The sequence below is a fragment of the Podarcis raffonei genome, chromosome 7, assembly GCF_027172205.1.
Source record: "Podarcis raffonei isolate rPodRaf1 chromosome 7, rPodRaf1.pri, whole genome shotgun sequence".
Lineage (NCBI taxonomy): Eukaryota > Metazoa > Chordata > Lepidosauria > Squamata > Lacertidae > Podarcis > Podarcis raffonei.
Genome location: NC_070608.1, coordinates 49,598,300 through 49,618,287, shown reverse-complemented (window position 1 = coordinate 49,618,287; position 19,988 = coordinate 49,598,300). Strand labels below are relative to the sequence as shown.

Here is a 19,988-nt window from a genome sequence, read left to right as displayed (position 1 = left end):
AATGATGTTAATTGAACCCAAGTGAACAAACAGCTTTATACTGTATGATGAACAGTTATAGTATCCAGTTCTTAATACAATTATTAAAATATCCACATTGCCTAGAGCAGTGTTTCTTAAACAGTGTACAGTGGTACTAATTCGTTCTGGAGGTCTGTTCTTAACCTGAAACTGTTCTTAACCTGAAGCACCACTTTAGCTAATGGGGCCTCCCGCTGCTGCCGCGCCACCGGACCATGATTTCTGTTCTTATCCTGAAGCAAAGTTCTTAAGCCAAGGTACTATTTCTGGGTTAGCAGAGTCTGTAACCTGAAGCGTATGTAACCTGAAGCGTATGTAACTCGAGGTACCACTGTATTGGGATCTGCTAGTGGACCTTGGACCATTTTCAGTGTCACAGCCTGCCCAGTGCTTCCTTACTTGCCTGCCCCTCTCTACTCTAGCCAGGCCACAGCACTTTAGTCAGACCAGTTACCAGCAACAGCAGCGCCTTGCATGCTGAGTGAAGGTGGCTGAGAGACAGAATACTTTATGAATGGGGGAGAGAAGGAAAGTGGGTCTCTCTCATTTGGGGAAGGAGATGTTGGAAGGAAATGAGAACATAAGATAGAAGATTACTTGTCATGTGATTTTAGTTTCAAGATGGCATTGGTGTCTGGGTTGGCGACTGAGTTCGCCACCATTTTCCCCTAGAAAAAAGCACTGAGGAAAGGTATAGGATGAAGAAGAGAATGTAAATGGAAGAGAGATGAAAGAAACTGGTGGTTGGGGGCGGGAGATAAAGTACAAGTATAAAAGACGTAGGGAACTTTAAGAGAACTCTGAGGCAAAGAATTTAGAAATTTCCAAAGATAAATTAGGTATCAATAGAAAATGAACTGATTCTGATTTGTAGCTCAAAGGGACAGGGGTGTGTCTGTGTGATGTATGGATTTTTGCCTAAATCATGCTAAAACAACCTGTGGGCCAATCTCCCCCTCCAGGTGTCCCATGAGGCCCACTTGTCAATCAGCTGATATCCCATATGACATCAGCCAATGGACAGAAGCACAGGGTTCAAGGAACTTTCATACATTCCACCTCTTCTGTTTGAGCATCAAAAAGGAGCATTGGGGGATGCTTGAAAGCCATTTCAAGAAGGTGCCCATTGCAAATATTGGCTACTTGCATGCAGGCAATGTTTTCAAAATACAACTTTTTCCCCCTTCTCCCATTCCAATTGGGGGGTGGAGGGATTGGATGGGATGGAAAAGCTGCCCTTCAAAAGCACTGCCTGCATGCTGGACTTCTCCCTTATGTGCAGTTTTCATACATCCCCTTGACAAATTAGGCTCCTGGGGGAGGGGAAATAAGGGTCTAGCCTGCCATCCAGAAAAGATTCCCCACCCTTGCTCTGAAATCCACTTTGTAATAAATGATTTGAAACTAAGAGCTAATCGGAAAAGGCCATAGAACAGATGTAGTGTGTGTGTGTGCGCGTGCGCGTGTGTGTGCGTGTGTGTGTGTGTGCGCGCGCAGACACATACACACACAAGAGAACTTAGATGCACATGCATAAATCTGATTTAATTTAAACTTTTTAAAAAAGAATTTCCTTTTACAGATTGTGTGAACTGACCCTTACCTTAAAGGTTCTATTCTGTCTAACTGTAGTCATTGACAGTAAATCAAACCACATACAGTATGTCAGCTGCTGCAAGAGCAAAATTTATGCTCTGTTACTTATTAAAGTACGTGTGAGGCATCACCCAAGATCATAAAGATAACAGTCTCATTTAATTCAAGTACTGAATTGCAAAGAATACCACAGTATCTTCCAATAAATTTCCTAAGCCCTCCAGGTAGTTTGGGATGAGATTTGCACCTAGTCAGTTTTTAACTATTCATTGCAACAGAAGTTATACACAGAAGGTTCAGTGGCCTGGCCAAATAAAATGCTTCTGAAGATTAAAACAACATTCTGAGGCCATATCTGAAATGCATATGTTCTCTTTGAAGAGAAATTTAATAGGTAAAGAAAGTGAAATCTTATGTACCGCATAACTTTACATTGTACCTTCCCATATTTATCTCCCCCCACCCCCATTTTACGAAGCGTGTACTGAATTGACCCACTATGATTTTTAATTGTTTGGCAAATAAGAACATGGAGCCTTGGTATAAAACTGGTTTTCACACTTAAGGTTATATGAAGACTAAGCTAGTCACGCTTGATCCCATTTAAATCAGTGGGGACAAAAGTGTAGCTAACTTGCTCTTCATCACCCTTGTGGTTTCTGTAAACCATGGCTTGGTGTGACATCTGAGCTGACAAACAGTGGTATCTATTTCCCAATGCAAGGCAAATAACAACTTAGAGGGAAGTTGGAGAGGGTATTCGCACAGTGCTTGACAGTACGGCCCTTTCCTACATAAATCTCCATGTTCATCCTTTCTCCCCAGCCTGTCCCCCCCCCACTCCCTCCACAACATGTTTCTGTTGTGCAGGCAGAGCTCTAATCTCCCTTTAGGTGGTTTTCCTTCTCTTTAGAAGGTGTGGGGCTTTTGTTTGTTTTTTTGTTGCAGCTCTTGCAGCATAGTGGTGGATAACCTCCATTGTGAAGAAACCATGGGCCAATCTTACTTGTAGCATCAGCAGCACACCTCTAATTCCACTGGTTTCCAGCTGCCATGCTGGTTTCTTCACAATGTGCCAGTCTCTGTGGAGAGGAAAACAAGGTGGGCAGTTGGAAGCCTGTATAATGAAAGTTCTGCTTCTGCCGTTGCTGCCATTGCATAGCAGCAAAAAAACTTTTTGAAAGAAAGGTTCCTGGTGATTGTTAAGAACTCTGCTGCCCCCTTATGAGGTAGTGAGGGCAGGTAGCATCAGACATCAGTGGCGGCACTGAAAATAGTGTTGGCTCCAACCACCTGGCTCTTTTCTCAGCTTTACCCAGCAATGAGAGGGTAAACCAGGTGACCAGAGTTGCCACCATATAAATTTCCCAACAATACTGCCTGACCCTGACATAAAATCACCCTACAATGCCATGTCAGTGCCCAGCCCAGAGGCATTCTGGGGGAGTTAAGATGATGGTGACTCCTCTTATTTCCTTCAATGTGGCACGTTAAAAATAAATAAATTGAAGAAATACCAGGGTCAGCTATGGTTGGCTGTCTCAGGTATTTGGAACTTTATATTTGCCCTACAGATACTGGTTCTGTGCCTGATCAAATAAAAACATGGCAAAGTGGTTTGGGAATATTATCCAGGATTCGTGGAGGGGGAAGGGTGAGGAGAGTGGACAATGGTTTGCAAGTTTGTTTGGAACACATTTTATTTCATCTCTAAGTGAAGATTAGTGCAAACAATGGTGGCTCATTTTAGATTCTTGGGATTCTTGGTACCATTTCTGGTTTCTTTTTTATGTGACTTCTAAATTGGGAAATCATGGTTAGGACTAATGGCCAAATCATGGTTTTCAGACTCTCTTCAAACTGTGGTTTCAATTATAGTTTGGAAAAATGAAATGTGACATCTGCACTAGTGAAACAGGTGTCCATAGGTATTGTGACAGCATTTGTAGGACTTCAGAGGCTGGAAATTATCTCTGAAGTTAGACATTGCTGCAAGCCAATATCACTTGTGTTACACTTTGATTACATTACTGTGAACTCAGAAGTGGTGGGGTGTACCTGTGAGAGTAAGCAAGGTAGTATCTGCACCACAGCCTTCTCCACTACATATTCCAAGGGAAGAAACAAAGCCCTGCTAGTTCAGGTACAAAATCATGAAGAATAATGCAAAAACGTATCAAGATTTTCCTTATATTGAAATGTTAAGCTAGGTTTGAGTAATGGAATAAGAACTAACATGCATTTCCCCCCTCTTTTAATTCTATACAGTGTCAAAGGGGCAGATGCTGGCAATGGGATCCGAATTTTTGTTCCTGATATTGGTATGTTCATTGCCAGCCTTACCATATGGCTTGTCTGCAGAAACATTGTTCAAAAAGCAGCGCAAGAGGATGCAGGACAGTATAACACACAGTTTGAAAATGAAGACATGGTATGTTTGTATATTCTCTATCCTATATTTTAAAATACCTCTTTTTCTTGGAGTGCAATTAAATTACAATAAAAGAAAAGTTTTTCAAAACACTGATTCCCCAAGAAAACCCAAGGAACAAAGTATATAGTGTATTGGTAGATGACTTCCTAGCAGCACCAAAGGATCAGGTTGCCATAATGTGAAATATCTAACCTAAAGAGTTGCTTTGGTCAATTTAGACTTACTCAGCTAGATAGTCCCGTGATCTGACTCTGTATCAGGCAGCTTCTCATATTCCATTGGTCCACATTGCCTGGCATTCATACTTCTCCACCTGGTGCAAGGGTGGAGAAGGAACATATGAAGAGCAGGAGAGTATGCTATGTAGTCAATGACACTCTTAGTTGAGGACATAACATTTTACCCCTAAGGTTTTTGAGAGATGGATGATGAGACCAGCTTGCAACCTAATCATTGGGAGCCTTTAAAGTTTGAAAGGTCAAAAATTACGTTATAGGAAGCATAAGTTGTGGTGTGGCAATGTGCGTTAAGTATAATTAATTGGAAAATACTGCCTAAAATAGGAAAGATTGTGGTTTTAAGTAGGATCTTTTATTTCTAAAGTAGCTCAAAGCAATCTGCAGTGCAGCTGGCTGTACCAGGATTCATGTGGTTTTACATGAGATTGTTCATATATAAATGCCTTAAGCATTTATTAAAATGGCAGGATATTGTTTAATGGAATCATTGCATTTTGACTTAGAATAAAGTTTACCTTTAAAATACTTTTTTGTGTCACAGTGGAGTTTAATTCAGTTTCACATATCCATTTTTAATAGGTAATTTAGGCAATATTTCAATTTATGGAACTCTGTTCTACTATAGTGTGGCATTTCAGTGAATGTGGGGAAAGCAGTTGTGTAAATAAAAAGATCTTCACATTCTTCCATAAAACTCCTCACTGTAAGTATTTTTAAACGGGATTACATAAGCATGTTTCCTGGCTCCTGTGCAAACAAATAGCCCATAAAATGGAGCTTAAGGGGGCAGTCGCTAGCCTCATCCCTTCTGTGTGTGCTGCAGCTGTGCTCGCTATGAGAAGCTCTTACGCAGTTGAGGAAATGGCATGAGCTGGTCATGTGGCATGCAGGTTAGCTGCCTTATGCCTGGTCCAACAACCTGTTATCTCATGGCAGAAACTCAGCTGGACTCTTAAAACATATGCAGTTATAATGCAGGCACAGAAAACCTTCCAGCCATGGCCCAATTAGCTCTGCTAGAGGTCTGTGTTTTTCTCCACAACATCCACCTGCCCCACAAGCTGAATTTAAGGTGGAATGTAGTATGCTTAACACTTTATATCTCTGTGAGAAGAGAGTATCATAGGAAGGAGAATCATCATAGGTGAAGGGGGACAGGGGGACAGGGAAGAAAGGGCCCACAAGATTGTCACAGGTAGCAGAAAGGAGAGCTGGGGAAAGACAATAGGGAGGTCAAGAAGGAAGAGGAAGCATAGTGCTAAAGTAGGCCTCGTGCTTTGTATCCACCAAGCCTACTTTAACAAAGCCCTTTCATTCAATTTTATGAAAACCTATGTATGCTATATTAAAAATTTAATTTTAAAAATCCCAGCGTTTTTACTTTTGTGTATGTTTGTAATTGCAGCCCCCGTGACTGATTTAGCACAGCTTGAAAGGTATAAAACTATCAACACAAACACAGTATAATCAGTGAAGTAATTAGGCACATTTACACTTTGTTTTAAAGCAACTGTCCAGTATACATATAATATCACTACAATTCCCACATTATAATATTTGTTTTAGCTTTAAGGAGGGAGGAGAGTATGGATAAGAGGAAAGAGTGAGACTGGAGTGGCGGGAAGGAAACAAAGAGGTGTGTTGTTAGAGGGGTGAGGGGTGGTGCCAAAGGAAGGCACTGCGTCTCTGTTGTCCTTCATTGGATTCTTCAAGAAAGAGATTTGGGTTTTGGCAAGGCTTTGGGTGAAAACGCCCTTCACTTATAGACAGCTATCAATAACCCCTTAGTAGATCTCATAACATAATGGTGCTAGTCCCAAGCTCTCTGGTGAATGTTCAGTGGGAATATGTAGGTTTTCATCCCTGGTGCTTCATTTTAACCACAAGGAAAGCATACATTTATCCAGAACACATATGAGCTAGACTAGAGGGAGCGGGGAAATTAGTGGACAGGAGAAATGCAGTCCTGCAATGAGCCAAGGGTGTGTTTTTAATTAGTATTGAATTATAAAGTTTTAAAATTCTACATGATCCTAGGCTGCTATCCAGTTCATTACCACTCTTAAATGGTTGCACATTTAGAGCAAGCTTGTCTGCAGGCCCTTTTTATTAGGGCTTAGACAATTTAAAGCAGGTGAATTCAGCTGGAGAAATGCCCAGACTGCAGGCTCTGTGAAGTACAATGCGATTCAAAAGGTGTAAAAGGTGAAAAAAGCAAGAGAGAGAACATTTAACTTCACAGCTGCAAGCAAGAATTAAGATACTGATTTGGTGCAGATGTAGTATTAACTGTTAAAGGGGTTTTTGGAACAAAATTAGCTTTCTTTTACAGCCATATGGATAAATAGCCCAAATTAGTAAGAACCTTGAAAGGAAGACAATTAATCGGATAAGATTTCATATCTTTAACTTTCTGTTGATCTTAACCAGTAATATGTGCTTTGTTTTGTATTGCAGTTTTGTTCATTATTGTTTAGTCTTACTTTTTAAGCTTATTCCTTAAAAGTTCTGCTCAGGGCAGAGTAGATATTTTGGCAGCACAACACATTGTCAGGATATGAGTTGCATATTTCCTATAAAGTTAAAGCACAGCATAGATAGGTGGGAGAAGGCAGTGAATCTTTCCTTTTCTTGCATGCTTCATCCCAAAATTACTTCTTTTTCTGTTGAGAGTTTCATTCTTGTCAAGGGAGACTAGGGGAGCAGACTTATTCATTAGCTGTGCTGAGAGAAACATCTTCAACTCTTCCTCAACAGTCCCCTAGCAGCAGCAAATCTATCAAGCAGTCCAAACTATTTCCATCTCAGCTGGTCTTACTATGAACTGTAAAGTGACCCCGGACTATAGCAGGTCATGTATATAGGTGTGTTCTTTCCTTATGCTCCTAGATTTTTTTATTCTGCATTTTTTAATTTTTTTATTTGGGCTGCCTTCCTGAATCCTTGCTGTTCTCATTGTAATTAGCGTAGTGGCCTCACAGGTTCCTGGTTCTCTCTTGTTTTGTATACTGTTTATTTCATTTGGGAGAGGGCTACGTACTCCTCTTTGGTATTGAAACCATCAATATAGCTCCACTGAATTCCATACATACCATTACAACTTGAATGCAGTAGAGTGGGCAGTTACCCAATTCTGAAAGACACAGTTGTGTTCTCATCATGTCTAGACTGCTTCTTAGAAAGAGAGCCGTCTGTGAACAGGTCCAGATGTCACCTCAGTTTCACATCTTGGTATAATTGTCACATACAATATTCCAAATCCATTGATTGGGTAGTGTTTGTAGATGCTGAATTAGCCATCTCAAGGTTCTTGGGTTTTTTATCAGCATATGATAGAAGTGTATTGTGACCAGTTTTCCTATAAAAATGGCAACAGTTGATGATTACATGAATTATAATAGTAGCAGCAGCAACAACAACGCAACACATACTGCTTTCTGTTTAACCCAAGTAGTCTGGATCAAATCATCATGTTCTCCAGTAAATGTGTTTGTGTTCACAAGTAAGTGTGAAAGTTGATTCCATATTACCATATAAGGTTATGAGGCTTTTTGAAATTACTCCTATTTTATTGCAGGTAACATTCCAAAATATGCACAGGGAATTATCCATTACATTTTGCCAGTATATGTGTGTCTAGGGCTGTGCACTGATGGACTCTAGTTTCTCCCTCTTATTTATGGTGGAGCCATGTCCTGAATTTCATCAGAGGGAAAAGAATTTCTCTTAATGGTTTGTTGGGAAAGGAATTCACCACCAGCAGTTTCTTTTCCCCCCTAAGGTTTTTTCTCCTGTTGCAAATGGCAACAGCAGCAACCGTGCTGGCAGACCAGCTGCCATTTTGCATCCTTCACAATGCCTGGGCTGTAGTGTAATTGTAGCGTGGTGGCTGATTGGGAATGGAATAACAAAGGCCTCACACACACACACAAATGTGTTAAGATTCTACAAAGTGGCTACCTTCTCCCAGGAAGCTGACTAACTGAAAAATCTCAGAAATTCCCCCCCCCCCCAAAGTATATTCCAAGAAGTTTCAACTCAGCTATACATACTCTTGTGCAGAGAAGACAGTGAGGAAGTTCATAGAATGCTCTTCACCACGCACAATAATTTAAGTCAATAATACTTCAAAAAACAAAGATTTAAAAATTGTAGATAGGCACCAATCAAGCTTTGCTGCAAGGAAAGAAGTAAAATACTGAAATGGTTTAATATTGAAATTCTATTCCCACCACCCCCAACATATTAATGAGTTTCAAAAGAGTGTAGCTTTTGTTTTGTTTTTTGTTTTCACTTTGCCCTTCAGAAGCTGTTCCACTGAGTAAGGATGTGGAACTGATAAATATTGCATTTAGGTTTGGCATTGATGTATGCCCAGCATCCTATGGTTGCCCTTAATTGATTTGGGTTCTGAAATGAACATGCATTAGAGGCTCCTAATGCAGCATGCTGTTTGGGAGACTGCTCCTTCATTTGTGATTTACAACATTGCTGCTAAATTTGGGAGGAGAGGCGGGAATCAGCAAACAAAGCTGCACATGGAGCTAGTATAAAAGGGCCTTTATGCTGGTTTAGAAATATCATATTCACTTCCATTCCTTATTATTTCAGTGCAGTCAAAAAGTGATGTGGGGGGAAACACTGCCATACTTGTGTCAAGCTTCTTTGGGAGTTATTTGGAGAGAGCCAAAGATTCTTTAAATATTCTTCCTCTTTCAAGAGGGAGCTGATTATTCTCCTGCACCCGAAGGGCAGTGCTCGTCTGACTCTGACAGTTTAGAATTAAAAAAAAAACTGCTGTGGATGGATAAAGAGCAATCTTAATCTCTTTTTATTTAAATAGATGGTTAACCAAAGACAATAGCACACTGCTTTTTAAAGCATTTTCATTTACTGACTTTTCTGAAAATGTGAGCCATTCGTCTTGATGCCCAGAGCTGTTAAACTGTCTGCTGTTCAAGGCACCGGGCATTCTGTTGAAACACTTCCATGTCAGCCATCACCGTCCTGCAGAATTCTACGCCATGCGTACAATTTTCTGTTGAAATCTGCCGCTTTGTAAAACATTGTTATTATATAACAATTTAATAGAAAACATTGCTTTCTATTAAAACAGTGTATCAGTCTGGTGATTTGTTTAAAGCAATTTGTTTCAAAGGCATTTTTACATATAATTCTTAAATGCATTTTAAAATTGCCAGTTCAGCTGTCAACACTGTGTAAACTGTAAATAGGTGGACAGTAAGTACAAGCTGTGCCTGAATTATTCTTTGGTCTTGTGGCTATTTTTTAAAAATTTATAAACAGAAAAACAGAAACCTAAAACCCATTATCAAGGGTTGAGAATAATTTGCAAAGATTCAATGCTCAACTTGTATCTGGAAGGAAATGCAATATCTTCAAAGAAGGCAATTTGTCTAACATGAATAAAGCAGATATCTTAAGGAAGCACCTGTATCCCTGAAAGAGCCTGTTGTGTAAGCTTAACAGTCCAGCTGTGAAAGCTCATGGAGTTAAAACAATTAGTATACTATGCTAGACTTTTTTGTTTGATTGATTCATTGCAGACTGTAGTGGTTCAACTGATTCCAACAATAACATTGTTGAATCATTAAAATGTTAATGATGATAACAACATATTTCTATTTCTTCCAGGCAATCCAAGTTTTATTGTATGGTATGTTTATGGATGCCCTACTCAAAGCACTCAGTACAACACAAGAATGGATTGCATGAATGGATTTTAATTCTCACCAGGGCAGCTTGCTGGTGCATGTGTCAATGAGATCTGAGAGGCTATCTCAGCACATCAATGTTTATACAGTATCAGAGGAAACATTAAAAGCTGGATGTTAATAAAGCAGCCTCAAACATAACTAATGGACATTCTGGCTCTGAGCACAGTAGTAGCAGTCACAGCTGCTATAGAAGTAGTGATGCTTCCTGTCTGTACTTTATCTGCATTTGACAGGGTTTTTTTTTATTTTTTTAATGTTGAGTTTCCAGGCTTACCCCAGTGATTGAAGAACCAAATAATACATGTAATGTTCTTTTTGCCATCTTGTACCCCAGTGCTGTGTAGAAAGACATATTTTGGCCATTGTAATTCAAAGAGCAAGACTTCTACATATAGGCGAAATGAATCCATGTTATAATATCACTTAATAACTCTATAAAACAAGGGAAGGGTTTTGTTAATATCAAACAATGTTTCTGATCTACTTCATGGGAGGCTTGGGACTTAGCTGCACGATAGAATTTGGAGTCACCCAAAAAGATCCTTCCTTGGGGCGTTCTCAGCCAGATGCACTTGCCTTTCCCCCCTCTTTTTTATTTGTATGCGCTCTAGATAATGTGGCCTAAGGTAGTAGTATGGCATGGACTAGATAACAGCTCAGTATATTAGGCTCAGAATTAAGAGGCTCTTCCTACTGTAAGAGAAAGTGTGGGACGTCTAATAGGTGAAAGGAGAGGCAAAGAGAGGAAGGATTTGGGTAGGAGACAGACATGTAAGATGGCTTTGGAAAGTGCCCCAAACAGAAGTGGGAAATAGATGCCTGTTACACATATGCATACATGCACATTGAATCAATTTCACATTTATATTTTGTGTTTTTGTGAGTATACATTTCCAATTTACATGTCTTTGTACAATTTTGAGGAGTGATATGGAGAATGATTAATAAGGTGTTGCAGGGGTCAAAGCATGGACAGAGGAAGGCTGTTGTGTTCCAGAGGCGCCTCAAGGAAAAAACTAACTACACTATCAGAACATCTCAGCAGCAGAACATACTAGCAAGTACCAGTAGTGATGATGTCATGATACTTGGATGTTGGAATTGCAACAAAGTTGGGGTTGTAGACAGACATGAAATTTGGGAGGCTAGTCGGGAACTCCAGCAGCAGACTAGGAGAATGAGACAGAATGATGAAATGAAACAGAATGGATTTTTAGGAGTGAGGATATCTCCTTGATTCAGTTGAATTTGAACTGAATCCTTATACAAACCTGCTGAAGCTTCAGTCCTTGGAGTCTGACAGCAGTAGTGCAATGTCTTAATTTGCTATGATTTAAGTGACTTTAAAATACAATCTTGCACATGCTCAGAGCTTTCATTTTTTAATCTGGGTTGGTAAACTGTATTTTGTTTGTCTTTTCCTCTAATATATCAAATGTAGAAGCATTTATGAAACATCATGTGGGAGTTACAGGATGGGAACAAGGAAACAAAACAACTTTATTTATAATAATATTCCGTCTATATATCTGTCTGATCTCTCTCTCTCTCTCTCTCTCTCTCTCTCTGTGTGTGTGTGTGTGTGTGTGTGTGTGTGTGTGTAGCATTAAACCATTAAGTCCAGGGTCTAAAATTACCTTGCACCACTGGAGTGCTCCTGGCATGTTGGTGACTTTAGCTGTCTGGGTAGTACATAGAAAGGACTAAAGCTGCAAGCCAGTGCCGAGATTTGAAAGCAGGAAGTATAGCAAAAAAAAATCATTCCTCATTTGTAATTTTCTCTTATTTTCAGAATGAAGGGGAGAGACTAGAGGCAGATGATGCATTAATATATGAAGACTTAGATGATGCAGAACATGGGGAAGAAGAATCTGAAGAAACCACAAAATTAAAACTGCTGCGTAGAATTGCCTCAATAGCTTCAAAAGTGAAGGAGATTATTGGCAATATTATAACCACAGCTGGAAAAGTTGTTGTTACGATTTTACTTGGTACAACAGGTGGGTTCTCCTCTTTTGAACAATTCCTCAAATCCCACAGGGATTTTAGCCCTTCCATAGTTAAAGTAAATATATTGCTGATTTTATTTACATGAAAAAATAATTTTTGTTGCTTAATTTGTTACATTAGATACAGTTGTAGAGCCATTACTTCTAGCAATTTTTAAAGAACCAATTATAGACAAATTAAGTCTATTTAAGAAGTGAAATGTCATTAGATGCTGTGGTTTTTTAATTTACCTTGGTGTTCACCACATAGAGTGTATGTCTTTAAAAGTGAATGATACCCAATAGAATATTTAATATTTAAACTCAAGTGGTAGTGACAGAACTGAACGCATATGTTCAGATATTCAAACCTCCTCCCCCCCCCCGAAATGCAATATAGGTATGATTAACTTAAATTATCTCTGGTAGCCTTTTCAGTTGACACATATAAATCATTCATATAAATGCCTTGGGGATTTTGTGGTGATGGAGGGAACCTATTGATATCAGTCCACAATCATGTTTTCACCTACAGTGGTACCTCGGGTTACATACGCTTCAGGTTACAGACGCTTCAGGTTACAGACTCCGCTAACCCAGAAATAGTACCTCGGGTTAAGAACTTTGCTTCAGGATAAGAACAGAAATTGTGCTCTGGCAGGGCGGCGGCAGCGGGAGGCCCCATTAGCTAAAGTGGTGCTTCAAGTTAAGAACAGTTTCAGGTTAAGGACGGATCTCTGGAACGAATTAAGTACTTAACCCGAGGTACCACTGTATTTTAATTAGATAATCAGTTCACATTTTGAGATGGAATGAAATGTACTTACCATGAATAATTTTATCCAGCTACTTGCAGGTCTCCCATAAACTTCAATAAAAGTAGAAAAAATGTATTTGATTTTAGTTAAAGTCACCTTAGGGATTTTTTTAAACAACTAAATTTTCAAAGAAGATGATTTTTAGTCATCTTGTTTAGCTTTCACATTGTAGACATATCATGAGTACAAAAGAGAATAATTGTCCTCCATTCATTTTTTTATGTAGGAATGATGTTGCCATCGCTGACTTCAGCTGTGTATTTCTTTTTATTCTTGGGTTTGTGTACATGGTGGTCCTGTTGCCGAGTGTTTGATCCGCTGATATTCAGCTGTCTCTGTGTGTTAATGGCTATATTCAGTGCAGGCCACTTAATTGGACTTTACCTGTACCAGTTACAGTTTTTCCAGGAAATTATTCCACCCGATGACTTTTATGCCAGGTAGGATATTCTTATTCTTATTCTTCATTTGCATCTTTCAGTAAATGGGACTGTGACAAGAAAAAACAGCAAAAAGATTGAGTCACGTTGTGTGAGATATGCAAAATGTATAAATGAAGTAGTATGCAGTGAAGTATTTGAAATTTATATGTTAAATGCTGGGTTAAAGAGACATACTTGGTTGTATCCAGTGGTTGTGGGAACGGGAGGCAGCTCCTGCAACTCATCTTCCCCTTCTTTCCCTGCAGCTGCCTGGACCCTCCTGAAAAGCATCTTCAGAGGGTCAGGGCTGCCTATGAAGCATTGTGGGCTGTGCTTTACAGGACTGCAGTGGGAGGGGGAAATTGCCTGAAAGTGAGGAGCAAGGTGGGGCCTAAGCAAATTTCTTACAGGAATTAGAAAATATGTCTCTCATAGGAAAGGATGGTGTCACCTGAGCAGATTCTCTGTGTTCAGCTACTGTTAAATTCTTCCTTAGTTTCTTTGATTTTTCATGTTTTACATTTGTTGACACTTATCTGTCAAATTTGCTGTTTCTGTACTGTGGAAGTTGGCCTTCTCAGCAGCAAGAAAGTGTTTTCATCTGTGAATTCAAGAAGGTGTGTGATGATATAAGTGCTTTTCTGCCATCTACAGGCCAGAAATTATTTTTGTTACTCTTTCAATGAGGTTTTAAAAAAGTACTTAATTTGTTTATATAAGAATGCGTGGTGCAGTTTTTCAATAATCTTCTACATCTAGCATAAATGTCATTTAAAGCAACAGTAATGCTGATAGTCTGCCTATGTGTGTGCTTTAGCTAGTATTTTTTAGGAAAAAGTAAGGTAATTATAACTAGCCATGCTCCAAGGATAATATCTATTTTGTAATACCCAAACATTGTATCCAAAAGTACACGTTTAAAATTGGGACCCAATTTCATAAAGCATTTCAACCAGGGAAGGTGATCAACATTGGATAAACACCACACATACCTTCTGTCTTCTTTGGTAGGTTTTCCCCAAATAATTTTCTTAAGTTTTACTTTAATAACAAGGTAAAGACAAAGAAATTTGCCAACTTCAATCCACAAACCAATGTCATAACTACATTATAGTATAATGAAAATATAGAAGTCATTTTTGTTCTGATAGTACTATTGAAATTTATATATTTTATTTAACAAAACGTATTTCATTTAACATTTGATGAAAAATTGTGCAACAGTGTTGCTAGAAGATCATAGTATCCAGGAAGCATGAAGGCACCAGCAATGGTGTCTCACAAGAGGGAGAAGAGGCACCTTTGCAAGGTGAGCTGATGGCTCAAAGAAGATTAGAAGTCCCTGATTTTGGCAGAGGGCAGGCCAGCTGCTCCAAGTGGTGTCACAGGCCAGATCTATGTAGCTTGTGAGTTCACCACTGGTTTAATCTATCTGAATATGCCAAAACCATGGGATTAGGATTCTGCTTTGTGGATGCAAATGGCTTAGTCTCCCTTAAAGTCAACAAGATACTGTAATTCCCTAATAAGTTGTTGGTGACTTTTCCATCTCTCTTTTTAAATAGTGTAATCCATCTGGGACATGACTTTTGAAATTATGTTTGGAATAAATAATAAAGCTTTGAATCTGTACAAAGTGAAATTAGTTTACCTTGCTTACCTGAAGAAATTTGTCAATCCCTGTGCTTTGTGGAGTTGCTGAAAAAAATAGTTTTTTAAAAGTAATGCACTCCAGAGTATGAAACTACTTACAATAATCCTAGTTTGCTGTGTAGAGTAAGACTGCTGTCTTTTTAATTGGCTCAGCTACTGAGAACCTGTAACAAAACATCTTGAAAGAATCCTACCTTTCAGAACAGCACATGCCTGAGGCTATTGAATATTTTTTTGAAAATAAAGGCAAAAAGTAAAGGCAAGAGATTAACATAATAGTGAGGATAATTGCTTTCTTTTGTTAACAAAGGGATAAACTTACATTTCCAACTACACTGTCCTAACCAGTGGCGTAGCGTGGGTTGTCAGCACCTGGGGCAAGGCAAGTAATTCGCGCTCCCTAACCCTCGCTCTCTCTCCGTACCGCACCGCATGCCTGGTACCCCCCCTCCACAGTGGGCGGCGACCCGGCAGCTCGGATCGGATTCGCACAGCCAGCACTGCAGTGAGAGAGAGTGAGAGAGCCAGGTAGGGGCAGAGAGCTGCAAATGCGAGCGCCCCCCCAGATGTTGCGCCCGGTGCAGCCGGCCCCCCTGCACCCCCCACGCTACGCCACTGGTCCTAACCAGTTTCCAAAAATTTAGCTGCTACAAACCTCCCAGGCACCCTTAACATATATTTAGAAATGCTGGTCACCGTTTTTTAATATAATGATATAAGTGAGTTTCAAGCAGATTTTCAAAATCCTAGTATTCTTACAGATTAGTTCAGCAAACATGAAATATACTGCCATTAAATCCAGCAAATGACTGGCACACTTCTGAGAAGACACAGTATTTTACTGCTTGGCTCTGAATACATATTCCACAAGCTGCAGAATAGGTTTCCATCATTATGCCTGCAAGATTTTCTACTGTTCTGACTTGTACTTTAAATACTAGTGTCTGAGTTTAATACAAATTACTTAAGTTATTGGACCAAATTATATTTGCATAATTTATTTTATATTTGATGAACTTGCAGAATTTGGCTTTCGATGTTATGGAATATTTGTTTAACTATTGACAGAGCAGAAGCAGCACTGCCAACCTAATGAGAAGCTAGTGGAAAGTATGCAAGGAAAGAAAGGTTGTTGGAAATTTGGAACTGATGCAGAAACATTTAAACTTGACTGATGGAAAGCAATCCTCTTCATTTTGTCAAACTATAATGAAAAGAGAGGAAAACAATATGCATTTAATTATTTGTATAACTAGATGTCTTGTATGAAGACCAACACTTCTTTGGCTGAAGCACTGAATGAAATTTCATTATAAAAATGCGATTGCAAGAGTAAGATGATCTTGTTCACCTATACTAACTTTGTTGTTTTTTTTAAAAAAAGATGTTTCTTGATTTTTGAGAATATAGATGTAAAAGGTCAGAAAGATGTTCAAATAAATGAAGATAAAATAAAAAACCTGTGAGTGAAGTACAGAGGTTCTTTACATCATCTTCAATATTAAGAAATAAATATGGAGAGATGATTTTACATCAGAATGAAATCAGATCAGAAACAGAATATCATTGGCTATTGACAATCATACCCACAATTTTATTTACGTTTTTTAAAAAAATTAAAAAATAAGCTGCTTTTGCAGATAGGTTCCTCTCAAATCTGCCAACAGCAATATAAACATTAAATTAGAATAATATAAAAATATATTACTATATTAAAATTTTGAAAATACAAGGTGGGGAACAAAAGTCACCACAGTTACTCAGATCAGTAGCTACTGCCAGGGGAGAAAGGATCAGTCTAGCTGTTATAGGTTTTTTCATTAGAAAAGTACTTCAGAGTTAGCTGAAAACTGCAGGTTTGGAAAGAGACTGAGGATGCCTTCAATACATTGTCAGCACTCAGCTCCCTGGCAACTGCTCAATAACTGCAATTATTCAATTTCTTCACCTTTTTGATGGCTCTATCCTCATCTGACCAGTCCCAAAATCCTCAACACTTAAACTGAGCATTGTAGATGAGAAAAAAAGAACCCTGTTCAGTTGTTTATCTCTGGCACTTGTTGAAGGCAGTGAGCAAAAGTAAAGAAAGCAAGTGGGAATTCTTATATTAAAAAAACTGGAAATTAATTGTAAATGATGCAATAGGTGTGGAATCAGTAAAAGCCAAATTGGGTAATACCAGCTAATGGCTGAAAGGCTTTCCTCACCCCCAGTCTCTTGCTCATGTTTCCCAGGACTATTTCAGAACTGGAATAGTCCCACACAGTCTCAGACTGGTCCTACATTATGAAGATCCAAAGTTGACCCTATCTAGTTGAACCTCAATTTGTGATGCTAAAGTATTTGAACTAAACACATATTTCTCTTAACCGTTGTAGAAACGTTTTAAGGCACTTCCCTGAGATGTACCAGAAATAGGGATATTTTGCTCTGAAATAGATCGAAATTAGATAAATGTTCTGTGGTATGTAGCCACCAGCCCTAATAAAGGAAAAATACCACTCACATTTGCAGATGCTTCAAAGCTTCAACCTATTTGACGTGTTTGTACAATTAATAGCAAAGCAGACAAACCCTCCCATGTGCCATGTACTGGTGTACCTTTTCTTCTAAAACAAATTGGCTATAGATCATGGGCATTATTTTGCAATGTTCAAAGAACACTGACCCAATGAGATTAATGTCTGTAGCTGAAGAGTTTAATTTGCTATGCAGCCTTGAAATTTGATGCCTCCAGTTTCTTTTGGATGACAGTTGCTAGGCTCTTCAGTTGATTTTGATTCATTATGCTAGGACACTCCAGGATGTACCTCTTAATTCCAAAATACACCTCCTAATATAGCTTTCCTGCACGCTTCATTTGTGTTCTTTCTCATAGTGTCTCCTGTGTTTGAGGTTTATTGTAGGAACTGCCTGTTCATCATTTTGTAGAGTAGAAATAATGCTCTTTGACACTTCTCAAACATCTCAAAGTAGTATTTTACACCAGCTTGGTGGGCTTTTTGAGTTAACCATGTAAGGCTCTGAACTACTTTTCCTAAAGGCACATAATTTGCACCGTTTTTTAATTTTCCCACAACCTGATGTCTCAGACAGGTTTCTAGAAATTTATCGAGTCATACTTGGAAGTAATTCAAAGAAGATAAAAAAGCTCTTTCAACTCACCACTTTTTTGTAGCAACCTTTTGGCTCTTAAAATAATATGTGCCTTTAATCAGCTTCTGTTGGTACAACAGCAGCCATTACCAGGTGGGGATAGCTTGCTCACAATAGTCCATGCATTGGTCACTTCAAGACTGGATTACGGCAGTACATTGTATCTGGGGCTTTTCTTGTAATTGATCCATGAACTGCAGTTAGTACAGAATGCTGTGGCATAATTGCTGATGGGAGGTATATTTTCCATGAACCTGAACTAGATCTAATCTGTTTTTTAAAAGATTGACGTGAATGTTAAGCGGTATTGAAGCAGCCATTATACTGAGGCAGCTCACAGTTGCCACCTCTGCCCCTCCACTGCCTTTTCGTCTCACCTCCTGCTGGACTGTTTGTTTGCTACAATTGCAACAAAATGGTGCAGACACAGCCAGCTGAGCCACATTGCCTTCCTTCCTCAGTATGCAACATTGATGGGTGAGAATGGTACTGCATTGGTGCTGGTGACAAAGGGGTGTAGCAGTAGTGAGACAACAGCAGGGAGGAGGAGGAAGGAAAAGGCATCCCAACCACAATGTCTCTATACAACACTTACATAGCATAAATTAGGCTGGCATGAGGCATGTATAAGACACCTAAGACTGCCGCCTGTCAGTTACTTTGGAAAAGCAAATTGGGCTACCACTGTATGATTAAACCATGTCTCCTGCAGCAGTACCCTTGAAGTCTTGTTAAGCAAGATTTTTTCTGACGTGTGTTGGGTGCTTCTAAACCAGGAGTGAGAAACTAAATACAGCCTTCTAGTTTTCTCTATCTGGCACCTGAGACCTGAGGCCAAGCCGCATCTCCTCCTCAGGTGACATCTCTTGCTGACTTTCCTCTTAATTGTAAAAATCATATCTCATCCAACCCATTATGATGAGTATATTTATAGAAGCTGAAAGATTAGGACCAGCTTGGACATAGTTCTGTTAGCAAGATGCACTCTCTTTCTTTTTCTTTCTCTTTGTGTAGGCTTTTTAAAAAATAAAAATGTGGAGCCCACTGCCTACAAAAATCATCAACACATTTTTGATCAAAAAGAAAGTGGATGAAAACATATACCCATTATCCTAAAATCTGTTGAAGCTTGATAGCCAGATTTCCATTTTTATTATTTTTATAGAACATCTGGAAGGTGCTCTCAAGTCATTGTAATGGTGTAGCCCCTTGTAGATCACTTTATTTATCACTTCCTCACTAAGTTAAAATAGCTTTGTAGAACAAATTTTCAAAGTATAAAAAAATCTGGATTGGTTCTTATTACCACTCTTCAGAGCTTTACTTAAGAGCCTCAGGGAACATAAGATGGCACTTCCCTAATTGCATGATTTGATATAAAATATATTTTGTGTTGTTAGTGCCTATACATCTAGGTAGCAATAAAATGCTAGTAATGGCTTGAGATAGCCCTTTGCAATCTATATGGATCCCTGTGCTTGCATGTTTTAATCTGGGTGGTCTTCTCTCTAGATGATAGCAGGGAATATTGTTCCTTGTGCTTAATATTTCCTGTAGGGTATAGCAATAGAGGGAGCACCTCCCATCACAATGTCTACTCAGAGCCAGAACTGGAGGTCAGTGTGCATAGCTGCAGGAGATCACTTGCTGTGCTTCTGGGTCAGAAGAAGGTGGTGACACAACCTGGTTTGGCTAAGCAGGAAGGAAATAGGGTATGCAATGTGCTTGCATCGCAACAGAACTACTTAGGGTTATTTGACAGTATAGGTCTTTTGCAGGTGTCAGAATCTAAGAAGAGGACATTTTTCGTTGTTGGCAGATTAATACTGCTTGAATGAAATGCAACAGCCAGAAAGTTAATTCAAGAAATATGCTGTCTTGATATCCTGGATCTACACAGCCAAAACAATCTATTATCTTTTT

At 39.1% G+C, this 19,988-nt stretch overlaps 1 protein-coding gene across 9 annotated transcripts in view; it reads left to right on the top strand.

The window, feature by feature from the left end:
- Window positions 1–19,988, top strand: part of PIEZO2 (piezo type mechanosensitive ion channel component 2) — a 211,157-nt gene that overhangs the window by 113,558 nt on the left and 77,611 nt on the right. For all 9 annotated transcript variants that reach the window (XR_008331507.1, XM_053396557.1, XM_053396555.1 and 6 more), the window contains exons 5-7: window positions 3,886–4,048; window positions 11,821–12,028; window positions 13,061–13,274. Coding sequence is in view for 8 of the 9 variants with exons in the window: in XM_053396557.1 (XP_053252532.1) it covers window positions 3,886–4,048; window positions 11,821–12,028; window positions 13,061–13,274 (585 nt within the window). In the remaining variant the exon portion in view is untranslated. The remainder of the gene's footprint in view (window positions 1–3,885; window positions 4,049–11,820; window positions 12,029–13,060; window positions 13,275–19,988) is intronic.